General features: G+C 52.5%; 11 protein-coding genes and 2 non-coding genes across 13 annotated transcripts; 7 read left to right on the forward strand and 6 right to left on the reverse strand.

Annotated features, from left to right (window-relative positions):
• Position 1: 1 nt before the first annotated feature.
• On the reverse strand, positions 2–73 carry ASPZODRAFT_t124. The gene has a single exon. It is a non-coding gene; the product is annotated as a tRNA-Ala (tRNA).
• Positions 74–937: 864 nt separating this feature from the next.
• ASPZODRAFT_27817 (hypothetical protein) lies at positions 938–2,042 on the forward strand (the record flags this gene model as incomplete). Its single annotated transcript, XM_022728101.1, has 2 exons — positions 938–970; positions 1,063–2,042. The coding sequence occupies exon 2, from the start codon at positions 1,416–1,418 to the stop codon at positions 2,040–2,042; it is 627 nt and encodes a 208-aa protein (XP_022578520.1). The 5' UTR covers positions 938–970; positions 1,063–1,415.
• Positions 2,043–2,513: 471 nt separating this feature from the next.
• Positions 2,514–4,239, forward strand: ASPZODRAFT_135444 (hypothetical protein). The gene is made up of 5 exons (XM_022723799.1): positions 2,514–2,818; positions 2,870–3,219; positions 3,274–3,584; positions 3,640–3,808; positions 3,864–4,239. The coding sequence occupies exons 1-5, from the start codon at positions 2,565–2,567 to the stop codon at positions 4,055–4,057; spliced, it is 1,278 nt and encodes a 425-aa protein (XP_022578521.1). The 5' UTR covers positions 2,514–2,564; the 3' UTR covers positions 4,058–4,239.
• A 262-nt stretch (positions 4,240–4,501) lies between these two features.
• Positions 4,502–4,573, forward strand: ASPZODRAFT_t122. The gene has a single exon. It is a non-coding gene; the product is annotated as a tRNA-Ala (tRNA).
• A 220-nt stretch (positions 4,574–4,793) lies between these two features.
• Positions 4,794–7,719, reverse strand: ASPZODRAFT_135445 (hypothetical protein). The gene is made up of 2 exons (XM_022723800.1): positions 6,826–7,719; positions 4,794–6,761 (listed from the first exon to the last, which is right to left on the reverse strand). Exons 1-2 carry the CDS (start codon positions 7,544–7,546, stop codon positions 5,047–5,049), a joined length of 2,436 nt encoding a protein of 811 aa, XP_022578522.1. The 5' UTR covers positions 7,547–7,719; the 3' UTR covers positions 4,794–5,046.
• Positions 7,720–8,187: 468 nt separating this feature from the next.
• ASPZODRAFT_135446 (hypothetical protein) lies at positions 8,188–9,427 on the forward strand. The gene is made up of 3 exons (XM_022723801.1): positions 8,188–8,890; positions 8,950–9,307; positions 9,360–9,427. The coding sequence occupies exons 1-2, from the start codon at positions 8,440–8,442 to the stop codon at positions 9,033–9,035; spliced, it is 537 nt and encodes a 178-aa protein (XP_022578523.1). The 5' UTR covers positions 8,188–8,439; the 3' UTR covers positions 9,036–9,307; positions 9,360–9,427.
• On the reverse strand, positions 9,019–9,845 carry ASPZODRAFT_814466 (hypothetical protein). The gene is made up of 3 exons (XM_022730244.1): positions 9,546–9,845; positions 9,360–9,476; positions 9,019–9,307 (listed from the first exon to the last, which is right to left on the reverse strand). Exons 1-3 carry the CDS (start codon positions 9,572–9,574, stop codon positions 9,109–9,111), a joined length of 345 nt encoding a protein of 114 aa, XP_022578524.1. The 5' UTR covers positions 9,575–9,845; the 3' UTR covers positions 9,019–9,108.
• A 30-nt stretch (positions 9,846–9,875) lies between these two features.
• On the reverse strand, positions 9,876–11,057 carry ASPZODRAFT_72324 (hypothetical protein; the record flags this gene model as incomplete). Its single annotated transcript, XM_022729824.1, has 1 exon — positions 9,876–11,057. One exon carries the CDS (start codon positions 11,055–11,057, stop codon positions 9,876–9,878), a length of 1,182 nt encoding a protein of 393 aa, XP_022578525.1.
• Positions 11,058–11,975: 918 nt separating this feature from the next.
• ASPZODRAFT_122161 (hypothetical protein) lies at positions 11,976–14,166 on the reverse strand (the record flags this gene model as incomplete). The annotated part of the gene is made up of 11 exons (XM_022721314.1): positions 11,976–12,096; positions 12,157–12,246; positions 12,320–12,531; positions 12,590–12,801; positions 12,853–13,030; positions 13,100–13,249; positions 13,319–13,412; positions 13,476–13,636; positions 13,702–13,773; positions 13,837–13,976; positions 14,058–14,166. The coding sequence occupies 11 exons, from the start codon at positions 14,164–14,166 to the stop codon at positions 11,991–11,993; spliced, it is 1,524 nt and encodes a 507-aa protein (XP_022578526.1). The 3' UTR covers positions 11,976–11,990.
• Positions 14,167–14,680: 514 nt separating this feature from the next.
• ASPZODRAFT_153995 (hypothetical protein) lies at positions 14,681–17,451 on the forward strand (the record flags this gene model as incomplete). The annotated part of the gene is made up of 3 exons (XM_022726041.1): positions 14,681–14,704; positions 14,995–15,474; positions 15,553–17,451. 3 exons carry the CDS (start codon positions 14,681–14,683, stop codon positions 17,449–17,451), a joined length of 2,403 nt encoding a protein of 800 aa, XP_022578527.1.
• A 529-nt stretch (positions 17,452–17,980) lies between these two features.
• ASPZODRAFT_72285 (hypothetical protein) lies at positions 17,981–18,757 on the forward strand (the record flags this gene model as incomplete). The annotated part of the gene is made up of 1 exon (XM_022729822.1): positions 17,981–18,757. The coding sequence occupies one exon, from the start codon at positions 17,981–17,983 to the stop codon at positions 18,755–18,757; it is 777 nt and encodes a 258-aa protein (XP_022578528.1).
• Positions 18,758–18,850: 93 nt separating this feature from the next.
• ASPZODRAFT_72349 (hypothetical protein) lies at positions 18,851–20,028 on the reverse strand (the record flags this gene model as incomplete). The annotated part of the gene is made up of 2 exons (XM_022729827.1): positions 18,851–19,848; positions 19,911–20,028. 2 exons carry the CDS (start codon positions 20,026–20,028, stop codon positions 18,851–18,853), a joined length of 1,116 nt encoding a protein of 371 aa, XP_022578529.1.
• Positions 20,029–20,499: 471 nt separating this feature from the next.
• ASPZODRAFT_135456 (hypothetical protein) lies at positions 20,500–24,249 on the forward strand. Its single transcript, XM_022723802.1, has 3 exons — positions 20,500–21,090; positions 21,150–22,786; positions 22,871–24,249. Exons 1-3 carry the CDS (start codon positions 20,613–20,615, stop codon positions 24,224–24,226), a joined length of 3,471 nt encoding a protein of 1,156 aa, XP_022578530.1. The 5' UTR covers positions 20,500–20,612; the 3' UTR covers positions 24,227–24,249.
• Positions 24,250–25,114: the final 865 nt, after the last annotated feature.

Here is a 25,114-nt window from a genome sequence, read left to right on the forward strand (position 1 = left end):
ATGGACTCGCGGGGAATCGAACCCCGGACCACTCCCATGCTAAGGGAGTATTATACCACTAAACCACAAGCCCAACTTGATGGAATACGAGCCCATATATTGACTACATGAGCCTGGACTGATAGCAATCATTAAGGTATCGGGTCCATAAAGGGGCATATATACATTTAATAGACCATCTTCTTGTTAACTTTTGGTATCTATTGATTACTTACTTGGTTAGTAACTATTGATATTCAGATATTGGTTTTTGATTAGATTATTCACTACTTAATTTGTCTATATAGTGCTGGTCAATTGGTTCCTAGTGTTTATACTGTAGAAATAATTTTTCTGCTTTTATATTTTGTCATCATGTCAAGAACTCACATTTGATTGTGTTGGACTTGTATAGTAGTTGACCAATACCAAAATTCCTTAGAGCTTCTTATATCAAGAATCAAGCTATAGGCCTCTCTATAAAAAAAATAATCCTCTAGCAAGGACATATCCTACCATCAAGGGTCTAAACACGGCCGTTTGATCGCATATGAGCTGTATGATGGCCTGATTTCCAAACAGCCTGGTACCTACCTTAACCCTCGATATTTTGGGGATAACCACAGCAAAGAGCTGAGCAATCAACATAACAGTGTTGGCCGTTTGTAGCTGCTGGTCAGCAACAGGACCACGCAGCATCTTCGACGAATTGAACCTTATAGTCACTATTACAGAAGTGAATCTATACTATAGTCGATTCAACGTAGTAAAGTAACATACCCGTGTCTCTTCAATCGCTGCCTGTAGAAGGTATTCTGGTACAGGAAGGAGGGGAACAAAGCCTTCCATAGCCTACTTCGTTGATACGCTACAACCAGTCACCCCACCATGCAACAATCAGCCTTATATCAAACAGTAAATATAGGAGAAACATCAGTCACTGCTTCTCTATGATGATCAGTCTCCTAATCCAGAAACCTGGGTATATAAGGCAGTTTCTTCCCTATCCCACGAGAGTCTGGTCTTTGGAACTCTTCTTGAACTTCGCAATTTTGATCGCAGCTAAGATGTTTCTTTCCACAGTTCTGTTTCTTGTCATTTCCAGCCTTGCCTTTTACTATCCCCGTCGACGACGCATAGAGAATTTACCCCCTCAGGATGCTCGCGAATGCCGCTTGATTATCGCCTGCAAAGATCGCCCAAACCAGCTCACCCTGCTCCAGTCGAGGGCACTACCCAACGCGAATCGACAGCGTGCATTTGGGATATCCAATGCATTCACTAGCACAGATAAGGTCTACGTGGGGAACTTTGTCCGTGAAGCAAGGCATCTCATCAACCTTGGAGATAACGAATGGATTCGACTCTCTGGTATTCTTCGCCTCGCGGCACGAGACTGGGTGGGAGGACACTCTGGGAGGATTCGCGTCAAAAGCATGGCACAGGCTCTGTCTCTACGAGCAGCCCTTGTGGTTCTTTGTAAAGACGTTCACAACCATGGGGTAAGTGAAACAGACCTTGTTAACCTCGCAGAAGCCATCAACCGGGCATGGATAGAGTCAAAGGACGAACAAACCACTCTCGAGCTCAAGGACAACCGTGACCTCCAGAGAGCTCTCTCTGCCGTCTTCCCGGAACACGACTTTAGCAATCGCCAACTGAATCCCTTGAACAAGATAATCCCCGGTTTCGAAACCCTGTGGCGCATCGTTCTGATGACCTTCCTCGAGGTCGGTTTCAAGGCCGGCCGACAACATCCAGAGTGGCGAGAGGCACTGGTTGCATTTGCGAAGATTCCCGGTAAGGTGCAGTTCGAAACTGCAGAACCAGTCTCGGTCCAGTTTCTTGTTAACGAGGCTCTTCGCCTGCATCCTCCCACGAAACGAATCTACCGTGCATACAAAGCAACCGCGTTGGATGAGCATACCAGAATAACTTCTGCAAATATTGAGGCTTGTCATACGGCGCCTGCGACATGGGGACCAACCGCAATGACATTCGATCCCCTGAGATGGACCCATTCAACGCAGGAACAAAATTGGCTTTTGGGCCTAGAATCATAGGCCTTATTGTCGGGGTTCTTTTCAGTGAGGTCCAGAACAGTGATTGGCGGCTGGCTGGGGAAGCGATCGACGACTTCTACCGTCACAGGTTACAGAATAAGAGAGATGCTTACGATGGGATGGTTTTGTACCTAAGCTAGACATTGATATATGCCTTATGGCCGCAGCTCATTGTGTCTACTGAACTCAGAGAGATGCTATACAATGGATCAAGGATGCTTTGAAGCTGTGATATCTAGCTCTAATACTACTAGTATAGAGGCCTTAATTTGAATGGTATTCCATTATTAAAGTCAAAGGATTACTATTTAATTATATTAAATAATTTATAGATAGCCTAATGAGTAATATGAGTAATTGATTTTAATGATGGCATTCCAGCTAATCCTCAAGTACTCGCGTCTCACTTGCGCGCGCCTACGGGATCCCAAACGAAGCTCGAAGTTCAGACCACTACACACCCCTTTCTCCCCATAAAGGCCATGTGAACCAGTGCCACTCTCTTTAACTTCATGCAGAATAATGACGCGACATCTTCCTAATATCCTCATGCATCCCTTCAAGGCGTTTCGCCAGTCGCCCTGGCCATTGTCGTCCGCGGTTTCCTCCCGAATTGACCCGTCCTTACTGGTTGAAGAGGAGAACTCGCCCTACTACGAGCCAGCCTATTTTTATCCGGCGCGGATTGGCGAAGTCCTTAATGGTCGATATCAAATTGCGACTAAGCTTGGTCACGGAAGCAGGTCGGGTGTGTGGCTTGCAAGGGACCTTCACCAGTTCGTATTGGCCTCATTACATTCATTATGAGGTACATGTTGACAGTTCAGGTGGCGCTGGTCGAACGAGCGATACGTGGCTCTCAAAATCAACTCGAATAATTCCCATGCACGGAAAACTGCTGGTGACGTTGAGCTGGGGATTCTGCAGCATATAACGAGAGCGAACCGTCAACATGAGGGCTGGCATTTCGTTCGAAAGTTACTCGACTCATTTTCCGTCCAAGGAATTTCAGGGAGTCATGTATGTCTCGTCTTCGAGCCTTTACGTGAGTCGCTGGGAAAGTATTGCCAACGCTGGCAGGGTGGAGTGATGCCCCCGGAAATTTTCAAAATAATCCTCCAAGAAATACTCCAGGCGCTGGATTATCTTCACACTGAATGTCACATCGTCCATACAGGTAAGTATTCTCAGTTGATAGTCATAAATGTGGTTCTCATTTAGAAGCAAACAGATTTGAAGCCCGATAACATTATGGTTCGACTGGAAGATCGTGAGCTCCTGTCTCAAGACGCTCGAGATGAGTTTGAGAACCCACTACCTCAGAAGCATTGCAGTGATGGACGCATCATCTATCTGTCCCGTAAGAACTATGGACCACTGAGGGACATCAAAGGGCTTATTGAAGTTGCCGACTTTGACCTAGCAGTCCAGGGTGATGTTCCACATGATGGTTGTGTCCAGGCCGAGGTATATCGCGCGCCAGAGGTCATCCTTGATAAAGGGTACACGTATAGTGCTGATATATGGAGCCTGGGAGTTATGGTATACAGTGCCCCCCCCATCCATGGTAGCGCAGACAGCTAACAGTTGAATGAAGTTATGGGATTTTCTAGAAGGACAAACACTGTTTGAATCAGTTGATCCACGTGTCGTTGAAGACTACGATGACGAAACGCATCTTGCGTATATTACATCGCTTCTAGGTCCTGCCCCAACAGACTTTGTTGGCCGCGGCAAGAGAACGTCGATGTTCTATACAACTGCTGGTAAGGGCGACTCGCAATGAAACATCCTTATACATGATCTAACACTGGATTTCAGGAACACTCATACACGAAGACCTTGTCCCTGGTAACTTTAGCTTCGAAAGCACTCTCTCTAACTTGGATGGGGAAGAGAAGATGATGTTTATCAACTTCGCTAAACGGATGATCAAGTGGAACCCCGAGGAGCGAAGTACGGCGAAGGAGCTACTGCAGGATCCATGGCTTCACAACGACTATCCGCAAATATAGGGCTGTTTTCCATCTTTCTTCCGCGATTATTCCTTCGAAGCCTACACTCTCTGTCGGAATCAAATGTCTCGCGAGATCAGTTATTCCATGGTATTCTCACCTCCCATAGAGCTCTCTTATTATCATATCCTATGCAACTTTCAAAATGTTTATAGTTACTCGGAAAATCTCAACATAGCACTGTATATATATTTGCATTGGTCCCAGCGGAAGTAAAAACAGCAAACCAACAACCACACTGGAGCTAGAGAGATAAATAGTACCTACTACCCTCAGATAGATAAATAACTGAATTACACCAGGAGTCCGCGCATGTTGTGTAATCAGCCTCTGGTAGCTAGAAGTAGGAGTACTGTACATTGTATAGTATTCGAGGGGACCTCCTCCTGGTACCTAAGCAGAATTGGTTCATATAACATTAAATTGACGCGTTATTCATCAAGTGGGCTTGTGGTTTAGTGGTATAATACTCCCTTAGCATGGGAGTGGTCCGGGGTTCGATTCCCCGCGAGTCCATCTTTTTTGGATTTATTTTTTTTACCTGTGGCCATTCCAATCGATTTGGTATCTGTGGAATGCCCTCATCAATATGTAATATAGGACGTGCAGTGTACACCAGTCAGAGACGCCGTATATAAGAACGAGTCTGATATCTACTCAGTAGATAATGAAGAATGATCCCAAGAGGCGCCTTCCAAGTTGGGATGGAACATCACGTGCAGAGCCTCGTGACTGAAGCCTCTTATTCTCTCTTTCTCTCTTTCCCCTGTTTTCCTTTCTCCAACACCCCCCACTATGAAACGACTGGCCGGATACAAAGAAGCAAGGCTCGTACGGAAAGTGTATTGACACAGTTTGAAGAAAAGGCTCTTTATTATCCGAGCCATCATTGCTAATCATGATATTAATACTCGTTAGGGGACCCGGGAAACCCAGGCGGCATTATATACACTAAACTGTGACTTGGGTTGTCTTGCGTCGAGATCCGTTCAGTAGAAGCGGGAAAAAACCGTGCTGGTAGCGGAGACTCTGCGAAACTCATCCACAGCAGGGCTTGCCGATTTAGAGGGATTATCCATGTCGAACTGCTCTGTGAGCGTCTGCTGCCGCATCCGAAGATAAGGGGTAGAGAGGTTCCCCTCTATCTTTGATCGGATGTAGTAGTGCTCTGTGTTTTCCTCCATGCCGACAAACCACCGTTCGTTAAGTTGACGACCGTACGGCCCCCCACCACAGGCTCCCTGCAGTCGGGCAGTGGCAGGGCTGTTCATAGCGAGTGCGAACAGGTTCTGGGGCTCTGTAAAGTCGGTGATTTGCCTGCCGCGGACCTCCAGGAGCATGAAGACCAGGCAGATGACGCTGGTCAGGAAGGCAAAGACGAGGACGAGATAAAAAATGCCCTGCCACTGCTGGGTGTTGCCCGACGCATAGACAACCGCCTGAAGGGTCGCGTTAAACTCCTGGTACACAGGCTTGTCCAGAGAGGTCGTGTTGTAGCTCCAGTAGGGAACAAAGGGCGCATCCTGGGTACTCAGCATAAGCGTCGAGCCGGCCATGACGGCGAGAGCCTCGCTGATTGACGGGAGCTTAGGGCTAAGCGACGAGGTGTTGGTCTGATTGTCGAAGGATGGGATCATCTGCATCAGAAGGCGCTCGTTGCTGCCGTCGCCGTCCGTGACCCCCGTCCCGAGGGCGACTGCATTTGCCCAGTCGGCTGCGACATTCTTCCAGTCTGGGTCATAGTAGTCTTCAACCACGTTGGCGACCCGGAGGTCATACTGGAGGGGGTCCGAGGGGTCTTCACATCTCAGACTGACCGTTGCGCCGCTCGCAGCCACCACATAGTGCGTCGAACATCGGCCAGATTGTTTCGCCTTCATTGAACAGAGGACATAATCGGGTGTGTGGCCCTTGGGAGCAGCCCCGAGCAGGTAAATTGCATCTGCTTCATACATCCCGGTGATGTTGAGGATGGTGTTATACGGCTGGGGATATATAGGAAAGATCGGAGGGCGCTGGCCATACTTGGGCCCGAATTCGAACAGATCGTCCACCACGGTCCGGTTGAGCCAGTTCGGGTACACCGGGATGTCCGCTGGTGGGTCAGAGTACCACGTTGAGCCGTTGAACGTCTGGTGGTAGGGCCATTCGGTATAGATCAGCGGGGAGAGCTCGGCGGCAGTCATCCCAACACACAGTACATTGACTGCGGGAGATGGAATGGAGGCGTCGAGGACATATTTGCCCTCGCCCGCCAGGTCTTCCGGCTGTCGGATCTCGTTGATCGGATCGGCGGCTGCAGCGAAAAGCCCACCGTGGGGCATCGCTGCTGTGACGTTATTGACCATTCGCCCATACTTACGGGAGACCTCCGTCATGTTTTTGATTTCAATGTAGCTCCCTGTCACGGTAGTGTTATCGAAGACGGCGCCATGGGGCGGCAGGCGGGTTTCCAAAGAGACGGAGGTGGCATTTCCTAACTTGACCAGTTCGCTCCAGCTCTGGATATATTCCTGATAGTTGTGGAAGGCCTGCCCGACATGCTCAATCTCGAGGCAAGTCGAGCCGCTATACTCGGGGTCCATCTCGGTCGTGATGGGCGTTTCGCAATGTGCGGACAGATAGTATGGGTTGGCGAACTTGGTCCATACCTGGCCTTTGAGCAGACGTGAATGGACTGGGCCCATGACGAGCTTGGGGGAGACTACGATATACCAACAGTGAGTTTTTTAGAAGCAAGTCTATTAGCTATATTGTTTTCAACCCACCTAATGCTTCTGCGGCAGTTGTATAGAGCATTGACACAAGCGCTGCAGTCAAGGTGATCATGCCCAGGATCGTCAGGGCGGAATACCGGAGCGTCTCCCAGTGGACGAGAATAGACCCCGGTTGCATGATCCACGCGCGCATGCTCATGTCGGAGATGGAGATCCCCCGGGAACCTTGCGTGATGGCGCGGCGACTCAAGACCTGGCCCAGGAAGGCGACTGCGACCGTCACGTAGGACATTTCAATTGTTTTGGCGAACAACGCGCTGAGCAGAGTGGCCGTCGACGGCGAGAGACCGCCGTCATTTCCGATGAGTTTTCCATAGTGTGGTTTGAGGCATGCGATGACCAGATAAATCCCCGAGAAGACCGTGGCGTACGCCGCCAACGCGACAATCACGATCTGGATCCACGAGAAGCGTGGCAGGAGGATGTTGTGTTTTGTCGGGCAGTGGACGGACTGATTCAGCGGTAAGTTTTCTTCTTCCTCAGATGACGGTCGGCGCTGCTGATGGTTCCGAGGAAGAGCGTCTGCCGTGATTGACGGGTCTTTGATACCCAGGCCAATGTCCGCCGTTGGGTGGAACGCATCGTCGAAGATTTCCTGGAAGGACGAGACGGAGTGGTAGCGGAGCGAGTCGTGGCCGAGATCCAGAGAGCCCGTGTCCGGCTCTGATACCGGGCGCAAGAGATGGTGACGGTCTGAGGTCTCGGATGCCATCTTCCCACACTCGTCCTCGTCTCAGAACCGACCGGAGACATGATGAATTCTTCTTCAGATGGTGGTGACACGATCTTTATTAATATCTGCCGGCTCAGCAGTGCGGCTGAGCAAGGTCCAATTAACCTGCTGCGTCGAGCGAATCACCTCGGTACAGGGATTGTACGAGACCCTTTGCTACGCACAGGCATCCGTCGCCCATCCTCGAGTTATCTCCAGAGTATTTATGGGGCTGTACCGCGCTACTATCCACAGTTTGTGCGCCAAGTAACTAGTAATTCTCGTGGAGTGAGATGCCCATACTTGCACCACTCCGTGTCTTCGGTTCTCAAAATAGACATTCTCCACGCAAGTGAGGCACAGCGAGCATTCTTATGCTAGCTAGATTTATGGTTAATATGGAGTAATCACCGAACTGTGGATTCACTGGATGATTGTCTCCAGCTTAAATCTGGATCTCGGCAGTGGAGGCGGGATGGGCGGAACTGAAGAGATTTCAAGGACTCCGGAGTAATATAGTTAATCAAGTATTATCGTTGATACTCGTTAATAGATGCAATATCTATGTAAATATATAAATCTAGTATTCTATCCTTAATTAATGAATATGTAATACATACTAAACCATAGTTACTTTGTCCCTAGTATGACTGGTAGTTACTACTATTCAATATTGCCTCGATGAGTCATCAAGCTGCGTCTTTTCACTTCTGCCTCTATCCAAGTCTTCTTCTTCAGCTCTCCTTTCTGCATTGATACCTCTTTCTTGTCTTGTCTTTGTTTCGTTTGCTATTATTTTCTATTCTTCTATTTTCTGTCATTCTGTCATTCTGTCATTCTTCTTTTCTGTCATTCTGTTGCGAGCATTTCTGTTCTTGATCTACTGATCTAAAATGACCATCATTGAAACAACGACATATTCAAAATGCAGATTAAAAGCAAGTCCAGACCTGGACCATGGCGAAGACAACAACCTCTCGCTTTCCACCTCAGTGAACGCCAATGTCCTCCTGTTGAACATCTGCTCCAACGGCACCCTCAGCCGCCACGGCTTCTACGCCAAAGTGTCGTCCATCATCGTCGACGCAAGCATCCCCGTCTCGTTATTCCTGACCTCTGACCGCCGGATCTCCATTGCAGTGGACGCAAGGCAGGTGACGACAGATCCAGACCTCACGATCGTCCAGAAGAGACTGTCGGACTACGGCGTCGTCACGGTCTCGGACCATCTGGCGATTCTGTCCATCACCCTTCCTTCCACAGGTGCGGGGGGGGACCGGTCTGCTTTCCGGATCGTGTCGGCCTTGTCTGCCTGTGGGATTGAGAGCGAGATGGTTTCTTACGGTGAGTCCTGGAAGATATCTTTTCATGGTAACTTCTAGGATTAATTCTAATGATGATAGGAGCCACGCAACCTACCATATCGTGTATGCTTCGGAAAGAAGATGTTTCGCGTGCCTTGGAGACACTAAATAGTGTGTCTATGTAATATATGATAATGATTATAGATCCTTGTTTATTACCATGTTACTATTAGCATACTGCCATATTTATGGCTACTGCTACTTCCTCGCATCATGCCCCCAGTTCTTCAGCGACTTGTAACTTTTACTGTTCACGTCTTCTTTGGCCTTTTCCTCCTGCGCCAGATGGCGTTTGCAGTACGCCACCACCCGGCGCATATGGTCGATATCTTCATCTTCGTAGCTCGAAGGGTCCTTCGAGGGATTCTTTTCCAGAATGTCGACTATCTTGCGGCCACTATTTGGTCAGATATCAAGAACGTATACTCGTGTTGCACACTAGACCGTACCTCTCATGACCGATGCTTTCGCCAGACTCGTTGCGCCAGCCGGACGACTGGGACTGTTCTTCCTTCAGCCAGTCGCGGAGCTCGTTCGGGCTCATGTTGACGAGCGAGTTGAATTCCCTGCTTATCAGACGGTTCTTCGTCTCGATGGTCGCCTAATCCTCTCCTTCTCAATGGTTGAGTGCTTACTCGATCACTGTCCCTGTGTCTTTGACCATGTTGAATATTGTTGAATATATAGTGGTCAGATTATTTGAATCAGTCGAAAGGTTGGATTTATTGAAGAATCGAAGTTGAATGGAATTGATGTATCTTCGAATAAATGCGAATTAAGTACATGTTGGAACAGCATTCGCTACGTCATCGCGAGTATGCGTTGCTATTCCGGCGGTACGAGTGCATTCTTGGAAACAGGGAAACCACGTGGATTGGAAATGATCTCAGATTAACCTAATTCTTGATGCATAATTGGTGAACTGTATCTATAATCACTTTATGAAACACGTCAGTGGTATCGCCCTATTGTTTGTTGCCTGTCTTGTAGATGTTATTATAGCCGTCAAGGGATTCTTGTTTGAGAGATTCCCTATCCCTCCCCCGGAATCGGTTGGGATCAAGCTTGGCTTTGATTGTCTCATCAACCGGCGCTCCTTGAATCAGGCCTGTCAAGAACTTGGCTGTTCCCGCCGCATGGGTCACCCAAATCGCCGCCGCCAGATAGACTCCTGGCGCCGAGGAAACGCTGCCCACCAGCGGCAGGTTATCGGGAGTCATTGAAAAAATGCCGTTGAACTTGTCGCTCGGGGTGAGCTCGTGGCTGATGGGCAGCAAGGCCCGGCCGTCCTCCAGTGTGGAATCGAACTGCTCGATCCATGTTCCAATCGCGGTCTCCTCTGGTTTCACGCACACGGGCGCATGGTTATATGATCCCAGCCCGTAGAACGAACCATGGTCTCGGGCGTACACATGATGCTCTGGCCATCTCACAAATGGCATCTTGCATGTCTTTGGCTGGGTATGCCGTGGTCCATACATATAAGGATGACCGACCGGAATGATGGGAATGGGCACATCGAACTTGCACAGGTCAGTGGCCCAGACCCCGGTTGCAAGGACCACAGTGCCCGCTTGCACCAATCCACCGGATGTCTGCACACCTTTGGCATGGCCGGCATCGTACAGGATCTCCTGTACATCTGCTTCGAGGAACACAACTCCATTTGCTCGAGCCTTTTCCTGGTAGAAAGACGTAATCCGAGCTGCATTTGCAGTCCCGTCTTTCGGAAAATACAGCGCAGCAACCGTTTCTTCCTCCCGCACCAGTTCCGGGGCAAATTGTGCCGCCTGTTGGGGAGAGATGAGCTCGGCCGGCATCCCGATAGCTTTCGCTGATTCATATCGGCTTCTCAGCTTGTCGGCACCCTCCTGACTGGTCGCTATCTCCAATCCTCCCACCGTGTCGAACCCGTCGGGAATTTGAACATACTCATTGACGGTGTCAATGGCTAGTCGGGTGAGGACATCGGAGACGTTGAATTGGCCCACAAAGCCAGGGGCATGGCCTGTTGAGCCTTTGAGCGGGGTAAAGGCACGATCGATAAGGACGATCTTCTTCTTCGGATCGGGGGATGACGATGAAAGAAAGTAGGCGGCTGCAGACCCCACAATTCCTGCGCCGACGATTGCGATATCGGCATCCATATCGGCGGCAAGGAGATAGGTATATTATTGATGAGAATTAGGTAGTCGTTTATTAGTTATGACGGAGCGTTTCTCTCGATTCCTGCCACTGTACCAAGATATCCAAAAGACCCAGGAGTAACTGCATCTTATGCAGCACAGTGGATCTAGACTGAGGACTCAACTCTCCCATTCCACCGATGTTACCCGTATAGCCACGTCATTGCTCGGCTATAGATGGAGAATACTGATGTTAGTTACCTGGATCATACGGTCCATACGAGATATTTAGGAGACTTATTGGACTCGTTATCTAGCCGATACCGGTCGTTTAGACCATCGATGCTGTCAGTTGATAGAGAAGACTGCAGTCCCTCGTTTATAAGGCCTAATAATAGAAAAAGAAGCCATATTCCATGGGAGAAACCTGTTCAAGACATACTCAGATAGGTGCAATAAGTGTCGTTCAACATCACCGTGGAAGATTTTTGTCTGGAGGAAAGAAAGGAGGAGGGAGGGGCCTTCCTAGTTTGGCAGCGACAGCTGAGTCAGCGCCCTTGGAGGAAGGCTTCAACCTCAAAGTTTAAACACACGTGATACCACGTGGAATATCAACACACACGTGATGTCAGGTGAATCGATATCAGCTGACTCGCTGTCATGGCTCGCTCAACCTCGACGACCTGCTCCTTCCTTCGTTACGGACATCAAGGGACGGATCAGTCTATTCCCCTCCCAGGGCCATTACGGATCTGTCAATGGAGACTCATGATTAAAGTAACCAGGTACCTGAAACTCTGCAGAACTATTTCCATTCATTAGATGTCAAGGAACTCATGAAACCTCGTCGACTAGGACCACTGCTGGATATCACTCAAGAGGCTGTGCGGTGCCAACAAAATGACATGGATGAGAAAGCCCGAAAAGCAGACAATCTTGCTAGACTGCTTCCCCTCAAGCGTATTTAACCGGTGCCGTTTGATGGTGCTGCTCATCGGCGCGAAGCTGGACGTCCGTGACATAGTTCTTGAACTTGCGGAGGTTGACCCTTTTCTCAAACCTATCAAGCGCAACCTGTCAGCTTGAATCTGGCAATGGAAATCTCATTTCTAGGACTTACAGCTCATCAATCTCGGCTGGAGTCCGACGAGTCATCTCTGGAAGGATGAACCAAGAGATCGTAACGGCAATTGAACCGGTGGCAGCGTAGCTGGACACGGGGTCCAATGTTAGTCTTCCCCTCCAGCAACACAACATATCTATGGCTTAGAAAAGACACTCACAAGAAACCAGTCTTAACTCCCCACTTGGTTGTGGGACCATTGATCATCAGAGGAGTGCAGAAACTGAACATGATAGAGATGCAATTCGACGAAGCCAGAGCCCAGGCTGCAGTCCGCGCACGCAGACGCTGCTGGGGGATTTCGGAGGCATAGGCGTAGCCAATGGCTGAGGCCCCAGTAGTCGAAAATGTCGCGAGACAGGCAAAAAATATCTATAAATGTACCACACTCTCAGTAACTAGTCCGGAAGAGACCCCGGTGGATCCTTACCAGGAGGGAACTTGTTGACGACTTCTCATAGTTGAAGCAGCCGATGATACCCAAACAGAGAACCGAGATCACCGTTACTCCATAGGGGTAGACGGTCAAAGGCCGACGACCGAGCTGGTCGGTGAGCGTCGCCGTGAAGGTCATGGAAATGAGTTGAACACAAGACAGAATGACAGTGACGAGGAGCGGGTTATCGCTGCCTGCATTCTGGACTGCACAACAATGTCAGCACGCGTGAGATGACCACTGTAGTAGGTACTTACAGAAATAGGTCGCATAGGTATTGAAGATGGTCAAGCCAACAAACTGCTGGGTGATCTTGGGCCAACCGGCAATGAGGAAACGAATCAGATTACGGCCACGGAAGATGGCCCATTCTCCTAACTCTGCGTTGGCTTCAGCAAGGCGACGTTCCTCGGCGACGGTGGCTGTCATAACATCCTGTTACTTCATGTCAGTCCAGCATGACCACTGGAAGAAGAAGAAAAAGAAGAGAAGAGAAGGACGGACAATATGTTCCTGGACATCATAGCCTTCGAGATGACCATAGCACCGATTCAGGACCTTGGCCGTCTTATCAACTTTCCCCTTACTGGCAAGCCACCACGGCGATTCTGGGATGAGGGCGAAAATGATACCGGTCAGACCAAGCATCGACCACTGGGAACTGCCATTAGTTTGTTTCCATCCCGTGAGCTGAAAGAGCCCAGTAGACCCTCTTTAACCCACCTGGGTATAGATAGGGGTCCGAAAGTTATAGGGATGGTTGGTATCCATCCGTTCGAGAGCCACGGATGCGAAGAGCTGGCCCAGAACGAACCAACTGGAGAATTATCTTAGATGTCAAGAGTTCTTCAGTTTCACTTCGAGGGAGAGTATGGCTCACAAACTGTATGCGTTGATAAAGAACCCTCTCAGTTGGGTTGGAGCAATCTCAGACAGATACAGAGGCATGGTGGACTGCAGCATGCCCACGCCCATGCCTGCGAAGAGCTTGGCAACCAGCCAGTGAGAGGCGTGGCTGGCAAATGATTCGGTAAAGATGCTCTGAAGAGAAAGATGCATCAGTTTTTGGGGATCTTTTGTTCCCCTTGAAGAATATATCTACTCACTGCGACAAGGGTGATCCAGATGATATAGAGTGCTGGCTTGCGACCCCATGCTTCGGTGACATACTGGAGGAGCTACAAGTCGTTAGTATCTCTATGTGAAAAAAGAGTAAATCGACGACACATATAGGGCTGTACAATTTGACCGATGGTTTGACCGGTGGATTGAATCCCACCCCAGGCAGAGACCCAAGTGCCCTTGATGATTTTTGTTTCTGGGTTGGCCATCTCTCGAATGAATCCCTTATTGGCAACAATGCCACTGTTGAGGTTGATCTCTATACGAGCAAACGAGGCCTGTCAGCAGTTTCATCATTTCCAGAAAGCAACAATGACCCTCAAGGTCGCGAATGTCTTACGGTATCCATCCAGTGATGCACTGAACGCAGCCGCCATGGCGATCACTCCCACAAGCTTGTATCGTTGCACACTCTGCCACACAGAGAGGTCATCTTCGCGGGCTCGCATCACAGGGGCTGGCCCCTGTCCATTGTCCAGCGGCGTGGCATGTTCGATCGTCTCGTCTTCTGCCTTCCGGGGGTCCATATCGCGCGCGATCTCAAGGGGAGCCTCCGAGGTCGTCATATTGCTGTCTCCTTTCTTTACTTTCCCATACAAGAACGTCGCATAAAGACAGTACAGGCCAACCCCCTGCTATCTGTCGTCTCTGCAGCCTCTTTATCTATTCCATCGCTGCAGCAGGCTTTAGCTAGGCCTTGCTAGCCCTGCCTAGTGCTTCTTCACATGGCAGTGAATGGCCTCCGATATCCCCGGCATAATATTATTAGGTAGTATGGTCAACTGGGGTCGGTTAATGAACTTATTGCCTTCATCCCCCCGTCTCCCTTCCCCCGCCCACCGGAACCCCGGAACCCCACTGGCTCGTCTGGGGAACTGGGGCACAAACAGGCTAAATAGACCCTGAAGAGCCTACATAACGCGCGGAATTCTTCTGTTTTTGGATGCATTCGCCGGTAAGCCAATGGCAGGCGTGGATCGGCAAATGGTGGAACATTGCGGAGTGACACACGGAGAAAGCTTTCGGGGCCTGCTAGACCGAGGCATGCCCCTCCTCCTTTCTATGGAGTACAAGAATAATAGTATGTGGCCGGCGAGGGAAGGGAGGGGGAACAGGATAGATTGATTGTCTCGAGGATTGGCTTTTGGGGAGTGACCACGCCACCAGACGCTATGGCGTTAGCCAGACAACAACAGGCACGCTCTAGTTATCTTCTTCCCCTCCCTTTGTGCTTTCGAAGCGAAACGCTGACGTTGATTGACTGAGTCCGGCTGCAGACGATAAACGAGCTCCAGGCCAACTGGATCTGGACGCCCGACTGGGTTGATAGCTCGAAACTCTATACAGCCGGACGTATCGTTAGGTTCACACGCAGCTTCAGTCTGGCTTGCGAGGCGACGCGGGCGCTGCTGCATTTCTCCGCCGATACACGGTATAAGCTCTACGTTAATGGGAGACGAGTGGCTGTCGGTCCGGCCAGAAGCAGCCCGTTGATCTGGTACTATGATACCCTCGACATCGCGCCATACCTGCGATGCGGAGCCAACGAGATCGAGTTCGTGGTGGTTCGATACTTTGCCTCCTCGCGGGGCGCAATGCCCTTTGAGAGGACCTCGACTCCTGGCCTGACGGTCGTGGGTTGTGTGCAGGCTGGCGGAGCAGCGGTTGTGGAACTAAACTCATCCCAGGGTTGGCAGGCGCAAGTGAATGAAAGCATTCAATTCCCAACGGGTCTCGTCGACGATGTGTTTCTTCATGTACGTTCGTTCTTCTTACCATCGTTGAGCGACCGTGTTTTCTCTTCTTGTCCCAGAGAGGACTGATATCTCCCCTAGATCAGTGAACGGGTCGCTCCGACACCTTCCGCTCCCCCAGTCACGCCGATCGCGTACGGCATCAGGTCGGTCAACGGCGAGCTCCCACCCTGGCGCCTGCGGCCACGCGCCATCCCAATGCCCGGGGAGAGTCAGATCACCGTTAGCAACGTCCGGGCCTGCCATAGCGATGTTTCTGTCGAGCAGTGGGCGGCTTGCTTGTCGTCGACGAACCAAACGGTGACCCTGGTCGGCGGTTCGTCGCACACACTGGAACTCCAAGCGCCAGTGCATTCAACTGCGTTCCTCCGCTGGAGCTTCCAATCGGCCCGGAAGTCCCAGATTAAGCTTCGGGTGACATACTCGGAGGGATATGAGCTGGAACCTCGCTCGTACCCTTTCTTCCGAACCAAAGCGGACCGACTGGACGCCAAGCAGGGCCATATCATCGGCCCGTATGACGAGGTGACGCTGGATCTCCCGGGGAAAATTGGGGAGCCCACTGTGTACGAGCCGTTCTGGTTCCGCACATTCCGAGTCATGCGTCTTGAAATCACGGTGGTTGGATCTGAGTCTGTCGAGCTGATCGGCCTGGAGGCCACACAGGTGAACTACCCGTTGGCCGTCAAGGCGCGCTGGAAGGAAGCCGGCGATGCACACAGCGAGCAGATCTGGGACGTCTCGATCCGCACGATGCGCAACTGCATGTTCGACGGGTACTCGGACTGTCCGTTCTACGAGCAACTACAGTACTCTGGCGACAGCCGGTCGGTGGGCCTGTTCCACTACCTGCTGTCCGGCGACGACCGGCTGATGCGCCAGGCGATCACCAATTTTGCCGCCTCGGTGACTGTCGAAGGGCTCACGCAGTCACGGTTCCCCTCTCATGTGCCGCAGGTGATCGCGGGCTTTTCGCTGTATTGGGTCCTGCAGGTGTGCGACCACCACCTCTTCTTCGGCGATACGCCCTACGCCCGTTCCTTTCTCCCCCGGATCGACGGGGTGTTTGACTTCTTCGATGCGCATGTGGATCATCTGGGTCTTGTCAGTGGCTTGCCAGAGGACGTCTGGCAGTACGTCGACTGGGTGACAACGTGGGGAGCGACCGAGGAGCATCCGGACAAAGGAGTCCCCACCTCCGGGCGACGTTCGAACCGGCACACCTATTTCAGCCTGCTGTACGCCTATGTGCTGCAGCGGGCGGCGCGCCTCGTGCGTGAGGTTGGCCGACCAGGTTACGCGGAGGAGTACGAATCGCGGGCGGCGGCCCTCCAGCACGCGGTGCGCATGCACTGCTACGACGGACGTTTCTTCACGGACTCGACGGCGGACATTGCCGACGACTCGGCGCTGTCGCAGCACTGCCAGGTGTTTGCCGTGCTGAGCGGCACCGTGGCAGAAGCCCGAGACCGCGCACGGCTGCTCCGCGAGGCGTTTGCCGACGAGCGCTTCTCGCGCTGCTCGTACGTGATGCGGTTCTACGCGCTGCGGGCCTTTGCACTGGCCGGCGACGAGGCGTATGAGGGCTTCTGGGAGCAGGCGTGGGCACCCTGGCGCCAGATGCTGGCGCACAACCTGTCGACGTGGGAGGAGGATGACGTGCGCCAGCGGTCCGACTGCCACGCATGGGGCAGCGTACCTGTTTACGAGTACTGCACGGAACTGGCGGGCGTGCAGCCCATCGCGCCGGGGTCGAGCCGTCTGCTCTTCAAGCCGCGCTTACGGCTCAGCGCGCAGATCGAGGCAATTGTCGCTCTGGGTGCGGACAATACGGCGACGGTCTCCTGGCACACGACGGCCACCGGCGAAAAGCAGGTGCAGCTGCGTTTGGCCAAGGCGATTGCAGTGATGAGCCAGATGCCGGGCAAGGAGCCGGTAGACCACGGCGTGGTTGATTCCATTCAACTAATAGCCAAATAGCCAAATAGTCGATTGAGGCAGCAGTATGCAGTGATACCCAAGGTTGATCACTCTAAGCAGTAAATCGGCACAGATCAATAGATAGATATGGATATAGAGCATTCTGGGAATGAATAGATAGTATCATGCTTCTACCTGATTGTTCTGCCTATACTGTATACTAGGGAACATCCATCGAACTACCTGAACATGCGAATTTCAATAGAATAGTCAATGGAATCCTTGACCAACATAATTCATATATTTATAGTCTACGCCTTGATATGTAGTATGTGGAAAGAGGTGGTATTGTTGTGGGTTTGCATAGAGATGCTACTGTTACACGGAATGTTAGGCGTACCATTAGACTTATCATTTGATATTTGAATGAAGGAGATACAGCTATGATGATAATATCAGGATATTCTATACTTATATAAGTGGTATAGAAAAGCTGCTGTTGCTGTCACCTACTTCCCTCCGTACAACTAGGAGTCCATCCACAGTCCAAGTTCAATTGACATATTCAAAGCCCCCAATCAATAAAACAATGACTACCATAGTCTTCGTGCATGGCGCCTGGCACACCCCCGCCCACTACGAAGCATACCTCTTCGCGTTGCGCGCGCAGGGCTTCCCCGTCTACAGCCCGCAGCTGCCGTCGTGCTCGAACGACGACGACAGCACGAGCGGCCTGGCCGATGATGTGGCCTGTGTGCGCGAGCTGCTCTCCCACCTGATCGACACGCAAGGCCGGTCCGTCCTGATGATCATGCACTCGTACGGCGGGGTGGTCGGCACGGAAGCTCTATTGCCCTCCTTGACGGCTTCTCAGCGAAGCAAAGATGGCAGCGAAAGTCACGGCGGAGTGACCCATTTGTTATATGTCGCTGCGTATGCGCTTCAGGCGGGCAACAGTGTGTCGGGTACCCTTGAAGAATGCGGATGGGCGCATCTCTGGCCGTTGAACTTCGACCTGGGCGAAGACAGAGGCGGGCGGACGCTTCCCCGGTACCCGAAGATGATGTTCTACGGGGACGTTGCAGATGAGGACCTTGTCGAGCGTGAGACAAGGATGCTTCTCAGGATTCCCATGTCGGTCTTTACGACGCCGGCGAGTAGTGAGGTCTGGCGCGACGTGCCTTTTACCTATGTGTCGACGTTGCAGGATAATGCATTGCCCAAGAACGCGCAGGATCTCATGCTGAATAAGATCCGTGCCAAGGGGGTGCAGTTCTCCCTGGTCGAGTTGGATACCTGTCACACACCGTTTCTCACTAGGCAGGAGGAGATGGTCAAGATTGTTAGAGATATAGATAGTTGTTAGCAGTGAGTGTGGCGGTACTTGAAGGGGGAAAAAAAAAAGAAAGTATGGTAGTGGAAAAAAATCGAATCCCTTGATTTGAGGTGTGTATTTACATCATGGTAGAACAATATACTTCTCTAGATGCTTGGGAATGGCACCGCGCAGGTTCTTGCTCTGCAGCCACTTGTCAGAGAAGAGACGGTCCGCATAGCGATACGCACCGTCACACAGGACGGTGACGACAGTGTGGCCCCGGCCGAGCTTCTCGGCGACCTCCTTGGCGGCGGCGACGTTGAGCGCCGAGCTGGCGCCCAGGTACAGCCCTTCTTCGTCTAGGCAGCGGTAGACCATCTCGATCGACCGCTCGTCGCTGATGTGCACCGACCCGTCGAGCAGGCCGATGTCCGGTTGCAGGTTATCCGTCACCCGGCCCTGTCCGATGCCCTCGGTGATGCTGCTGCCGGACCGGTCGATCAGTTTCCCGCCGCTCTGGATGTAGCTGTGCAGCACGCTGCCCGGCGGATCAGCCAGGAAGCTCTTGACCCGCCCGCCGCTGGCCTCCTTGAGGTACCGGGTAATGCCCGCGAGGGTGCCGCCCGTTCCCGTCGCGCAGGTGAACGCATCCACCTTGCCGTCCGTCTGCGCCCAGATCTCCGGGCCCGTGGTGTCGATGTGCGCCTGTCGGTTCGCCGTGTTGTCGAACTGGTTGGTCCACACTGCATTGTCCAGCGCTTCGGCGTGTCGCCGCGCCTGGTGGTTGTAGTTCTGCGGGTTGTCAAACGCAACAGCGGGCACGGGGTACACTTCGGCCCCCAACAGACGGAGGAGGTCGATCTTGCCCTGCGATTGTGTGTTGGGCATGTAGATCACCAGCTTGTACCCCTTCGACCGGCAGACGTGCGCCAGCCCAATGCCCGTATTGCCCGCCGTGCCTTCTACCACGGTGCCCCCGGGCTTCAGCAGGCCTCTTTCCTCCGCGTCCTTGACCACAAACAGGGCCGCGCGGTCCTTGACGCTGCCGCCGGGGTTCTGGAACTCGGCCTTGCCCAGCACATTGCAGCCGGTCTCTTCGGATATCCGCTTCAGACGGATAAGCGGGGTGTTTCCAATTGCTGAGGTGTATGATCAGCATCTACCTAGGTACTCTGCTCTCCGCGGCAACGCCTGGTCTTACCCTCGGTCAACCCATTGACGGTTCCCTGCGCCGTAGATACCTTGACGTGGTACGGGGTCGAAGCCTCGACCGCCCGCCAGGCCGTCGTCCCAAACCGCCGGATACTCTGCCTGAACATGCTGTCCCTGTTGTAGGCGTAAGGAGGGAGTTTGGGCGATTGTCTCATCCCGAAGCGCCGTTGTCGGACGTCTTAGTCAGCGGATGGCGTGATCTCAGCATCACATGACAGTCACATGACATTCCAGCTCACGTGATTCTAGATTAGCACACTGTCACATGACATACACGTGACCACACGTGATATTTCGGTATCAATAATCAGCGAAGAATTCAGTTTGGCCCTTTTTCTACAATAATATTAGTAAAATATGAGAACTAATTTGATATTATGTAGCCAGACACACAGACAATTCAATATAAACGCCTTTCCCATCTATTATTCATCGAGTACACTCGTCCTGCGTAAAAAAGTGCCTCGAGGCACTGAAAGCCCTAGCCCTGCCCTGCCCTTATCAGGCAAAGTGTTGCCCGTCCGGACTGTTTGTTTACCCTCTCCGCGCAGTATCTTGGAAACCCCCCCCCCCCCCCCACGTTGACGACGACAGCCTTGTCGATAACGATGTTTCATTGATTCTTTCGACCGAATCGACTCTAGGATTGCACCTACAAGACTACAGACGACATACAACCAAGGCGGCCGCCATGCCTAGCCGAGTCTCGTCGCGCTCAGCGTCGACCACCGGTCGCAAGTCCTCCGCCCAGCCCTCCGCCTCGACTGGCCGCGCAGGCTCAGTGACTCCCTCTGTGCCGATCGCGAATATTCCAGAAGAGCCTGCACTGCCGTCGACATCACCTAATCTGCGACGGGATGTATGTGCGATTTTTGCCGACGCTCAAAGGTCGACTACGGGGCACCGCAAGCTGGCGGTGCGGCTGCGAAAACTGCAGGAGAACTGCTGCGGGATCGTCGCACCGAAAAAGACCAAAGGCGACAAAAATGGGACGGAAAGTCAGCAGCAAAGCACCGAGCTCCCTTACGAGGAGACCCTTCCGGAGAGGGAGTTCAACGTGGAGGTTGGCCGGTGTATGCTGCGCATTCTGCCCATCAAGAAGACAGAGCCGGTCGGGGATCGGATTGTTCGCTTTCTAGGCTCTTTTTTGAGCCATGCGTCGGAAAAGGGTATGTATGGGGATCTCTCTCTCTCCCTCTCTATGCATGGCACTTTTTAACCTTTATAGACTCCGAAGTGTTTATTGCGCTCCACGAGGACGGGGATGAAGACGAAAATATGCACCCCTTTCCCGAGACGCCTACGGCACGCCTGACGACAACCATTGTTTCGATGATTGTGCCCCTCTTGGTGGCCAAGGACAAGATGGTGCGGTTTCGTGCGACCCAGATTGTGGCTACCATTGTCAACTCCCTGGACTCGATTGACGATGACTTGTATCATACTATTCGCCAGGGTCTCCTCAAGCGGATCCGAGACAAGGAGGCATCGGTCAGAGTGCAGGCCGTGATGGGCTTGGGCCGACTTGCGGGCAATGAAGACGACGAGGATGGCATGGACAGCTCCACGGCTCTGCTGGAGAAACTGATTGATATCATGCAGAACGACACCAGCGCCGAGGTCCGCAAGTCCCTTCTGACGAATCTACCCCTCAGCCCAACTACGCTTCCGTACCTTCTCGAGCGAGCTCGCGACCTGGATGCGGCCACCCGGCGGGCCCTCTACTCACGCCTGTTACCTACACTCGGCGACTTCCGCCACCTATCCCTCTCGATGCGTGAGAAACTCCTGCGATGGGGTCTGCGGGACCGAGACGACAGCGTCCGAAAAGCAACGGGCAAGCTGTTCTACGACCGGTGGATCGAAGACTGCGCAGGGACCCAACAAGACCGAGCCGAGGGAGGGCCCGTCGGCCAGCGGGCACCCCCGAGCATTTCCGCTCTGCTGGAACTGCTGGAGAGAATAGACGCGGTCAGCTCGGGCCTGGAGGGAGGCGTCGCCCACGAGGCGATGCGCAGTTTCTGGGAGGGTCGGCCGGACTACCGCGAGGCGGTGCTCTTTGACGAAAGCTACTGGGAGAGCCTCACGGCCGAATCGACCTTCCTGCTCCGATCCTTCAACGACTTCTGCCGGGTGGAGAACGAGGGCAAGTTCGACAAGCTGGCGGATGAGAAGATGCCGGAAGTGACGGCGTTTGCCCATTTCCTCCAGAAATACATGACGGAGATGCTTGAAAAGAAGAAATTCTCCAAGGAGACCGGCGAGGCCAACGACGAAGACACCGTGGAGCAAGAGTTTATCGTGGAACAGTTGCTGCATGTCGCCATCACGCTGGACTATAGCGACGAGGTCGGCCGACGGAAGATGTTCTCGCTGCTTCGGGAGTCGCTGGCTATTCCCGACCTGCCGGAGGAATGCACCAAGCTGACGGTGGAGACGCTGCGATGCGTGTGCGGGCCCGACATGGCGGCCGAGGGGGAGTTCTGCAGCGTCGTGCTCGAGGCGATTGCCGAGGTCCACGATACCATCGTCACGGAAGATAGCTTCGTCTCGGCACGCTCCGAAATCAGCGACGACGCCTCCAGCCGGGCCCGATCCGAAACGCCCGGCGAGACGGGCGAGGACGACGAGGTCCCCTTCAACAAGGAGGAGGCCAAGGCCAAGGTGCTCAAGGAGATCATGGTGAACATGAAGTGTCTGCACATGGCCATGTGCATGCTTCAGAACGTCGAGGGCAATCTACAGCAAAACATGAACCTGGTCACCATGCTGAACAATCTCGTCGTCCCGGCGGTTCGTAGCCACGAAGCCCCGATCCGGGAGCGAGGACTGGTGTGTCTCGGTCTTTGCTGTCTGCTTGATAAGGTATGTCTATCTCCTATTCATAAAAAAAAATATGGGTTTTAAAACGTCCTATGTATTTTTCTTTTCTTTACTGACAATTGGCAGTCCTTGGCGGAAGAGAATATGACCCTCTTCATCCACTGCTACAGCAAGGGCCATGACGCGCTGCAGGTGACTGCTCTGCATATTCTGTGCGACATGGTCACGACGCACCCCACGCTGCTGGCGCCCGTGCTGCAAGCCGACGGGGAGAGCGTGTCACCGCCGGCTTTCCAGCGCCCGCTGCTCAAGTCGTTTGCGCGGGCACTGAAGTCGACCTCGCCGGATAGCGTGCAGACGGCGGCGGCGACGGCGCTAGCGAAGCTGCTGCTCACCAACACCTTCTCGCCGAGCGGGGCGAACATCCCGACTGCGATCCAGGAACATAACCAGGCGGCGGTGGAGACGTTGCTGCAGTCGCTGCTGGTGGCCTTCTTCCACCCGCGGACGCGGGAGAACCCGGCCTTCCGGCAAGCGCTGGCGTACTTTTTCCCCGTGTACTCGCACTCGCGCGTGGAGAACACGCAGCACATGCGCCGGGTGGCGGTGCCGGTGGTGCGGGCGATCCTCAACGCGGCGGAGGAGCACTACTCGCTGGAGGCGGAGGAGGACAGCGACGGGGAGATTGACGAGAGCGTCGGGGAGCGCGAGCTGAAGGCGCTGATGAGCGGCGTGTTGGGCATGTTGGCCGAGTGGACGGACGAGCGGCGCGTGGTAGGCCTGGGCGGCGAGCGGGTGCTGGCGGGGGGCACTGCCTCATCCAGTGCGTGCGGGTTCATCCATCTCGCCCTTGTCAAGGATATCCTGGAACGGGTGTTGGGCGTCACCCCGGCGTCGAACCGGTGTTCGAAGGAGGAGAAGAAGCTCCTGTTCGCACTACTGAGCAAGCTGTACATCTCGCCTCCCGTGGCGGGATCACGGGCGGGGTCTCGAGCGCCCGAGGGTCCCGACGACAACAATAACAACAATAACAATCACTCGAGCTCGCTGCGGTCAAGTGTCCGCGGGGAACCCATCTCGGCGGAGAACGCCCAGCTGGCGGCGGAAGTGAAGGAATTACTGGACCAGACCATCGAGGAGGGTGTTGCGGGCGAGGCGGCGAGTCGCAACGCGCTGGTCAAAGTGAAGAACGCGGTGCTGAAGCTACTGGCCGCCTCGACCTCGACCTCGACCTCCTCCCAGCTAGGGGGGATGAGTCTCTCGTCGCGCACCCTGCCGCGGATCAAGGAGGGCGACCACGACGAGGAAGATGAGGGGGACTTTGACGATAGTCGCAGCGTGCGCGCGGGCAGCGTGCGTCCGTCGGTGGAACAGCCCGGTCACTATCGCGCCGGAGTGGCTGTTGAACCGAGTATCATGGAAGAGGACGAGGAGGAGCACAATACCAGTGCTGGGACGGTGATCAAGTCCGAGGATGAATGATTTTTTTTTTTCTTTTTTCTTTTCTTTTCTTTTTTTCCTTGCTTCGGTTTCCTCTATTTCTGGGTCAGGATATGGGCGGCGTAATGGTCTATCTACCATCCACCTAGGTATCTTGTACGGAGTCCTTTGTAGAGCAGTATTCCTATCTATTCCTATTCCTATTCTATTCTATTCTATTCCTATTTTACTATTGTATTGCCAAGAAGCCACGTGGAACTTAACCAATCGACATGAAGATATTTATAGAGTATCAGTTGTGTCCAGCGTCCTTTCTGCTTCCTACCCAGGTACCTACGTATATAAGGTATAAGGTATAAGGTATAAGGTATAAGGTACTGTATTACTGAGCTGGAATGCCTGATATCTGTCATTTTATCTCATTCTCCATATTCAAAGTACTGTAGTTGGTAGTTGGTATAGTTCAGGACCACTAATAGTAATATTTATTAATAATTATATACAGTATTCTGGCTATAATTATTATATATTATATCTTACCTAGGTATATACATATATACTATAAGGTACTAATGTTATGTAGTAAAGTAGGTAACTGGGTACATAATACTATTACCTAGTATAACAGGTACCTACCTAGTAACTAGTTAACTACTACTCGTACTGACAGCTGTGTCAGACTGGTAATGCTGCAGACAGTTTGTACCACCACCTCCTCCTCCCTCCATACAATTAACTATCCCTTAATTCAATAAACAGTCCTTCTAGAAAATAAAATTCTCCCCATGTCATTTCATCGGGAATTGCCCTTTGGTCGCTCGTGTTCCTGTCCTTGATCCCCTCCACGTCGTACCGTAACCGAGCGAACTTTTTTCCTCCTCCGCCCTCTCTCTCTCCCTCTCCCTCTCCCTCCCTCTCTCTCTCTCTCTC

The sequence above is a fragment of the Penicilliopsis zonata genome (genome assembly GCF_001890105.1).
Source record: "Penicilliopsis zonata CBS 506.65 unplaced genomic scaffold ASPZOscaffold_15, whole genome shotgun sequence".
NCBI lineage: Eukaryota > Fungi > Ascomycota > Eurotiomycetes > Eurotiales > Aspergillaceae > Penicilliopsis > Penicilliopsis zonata.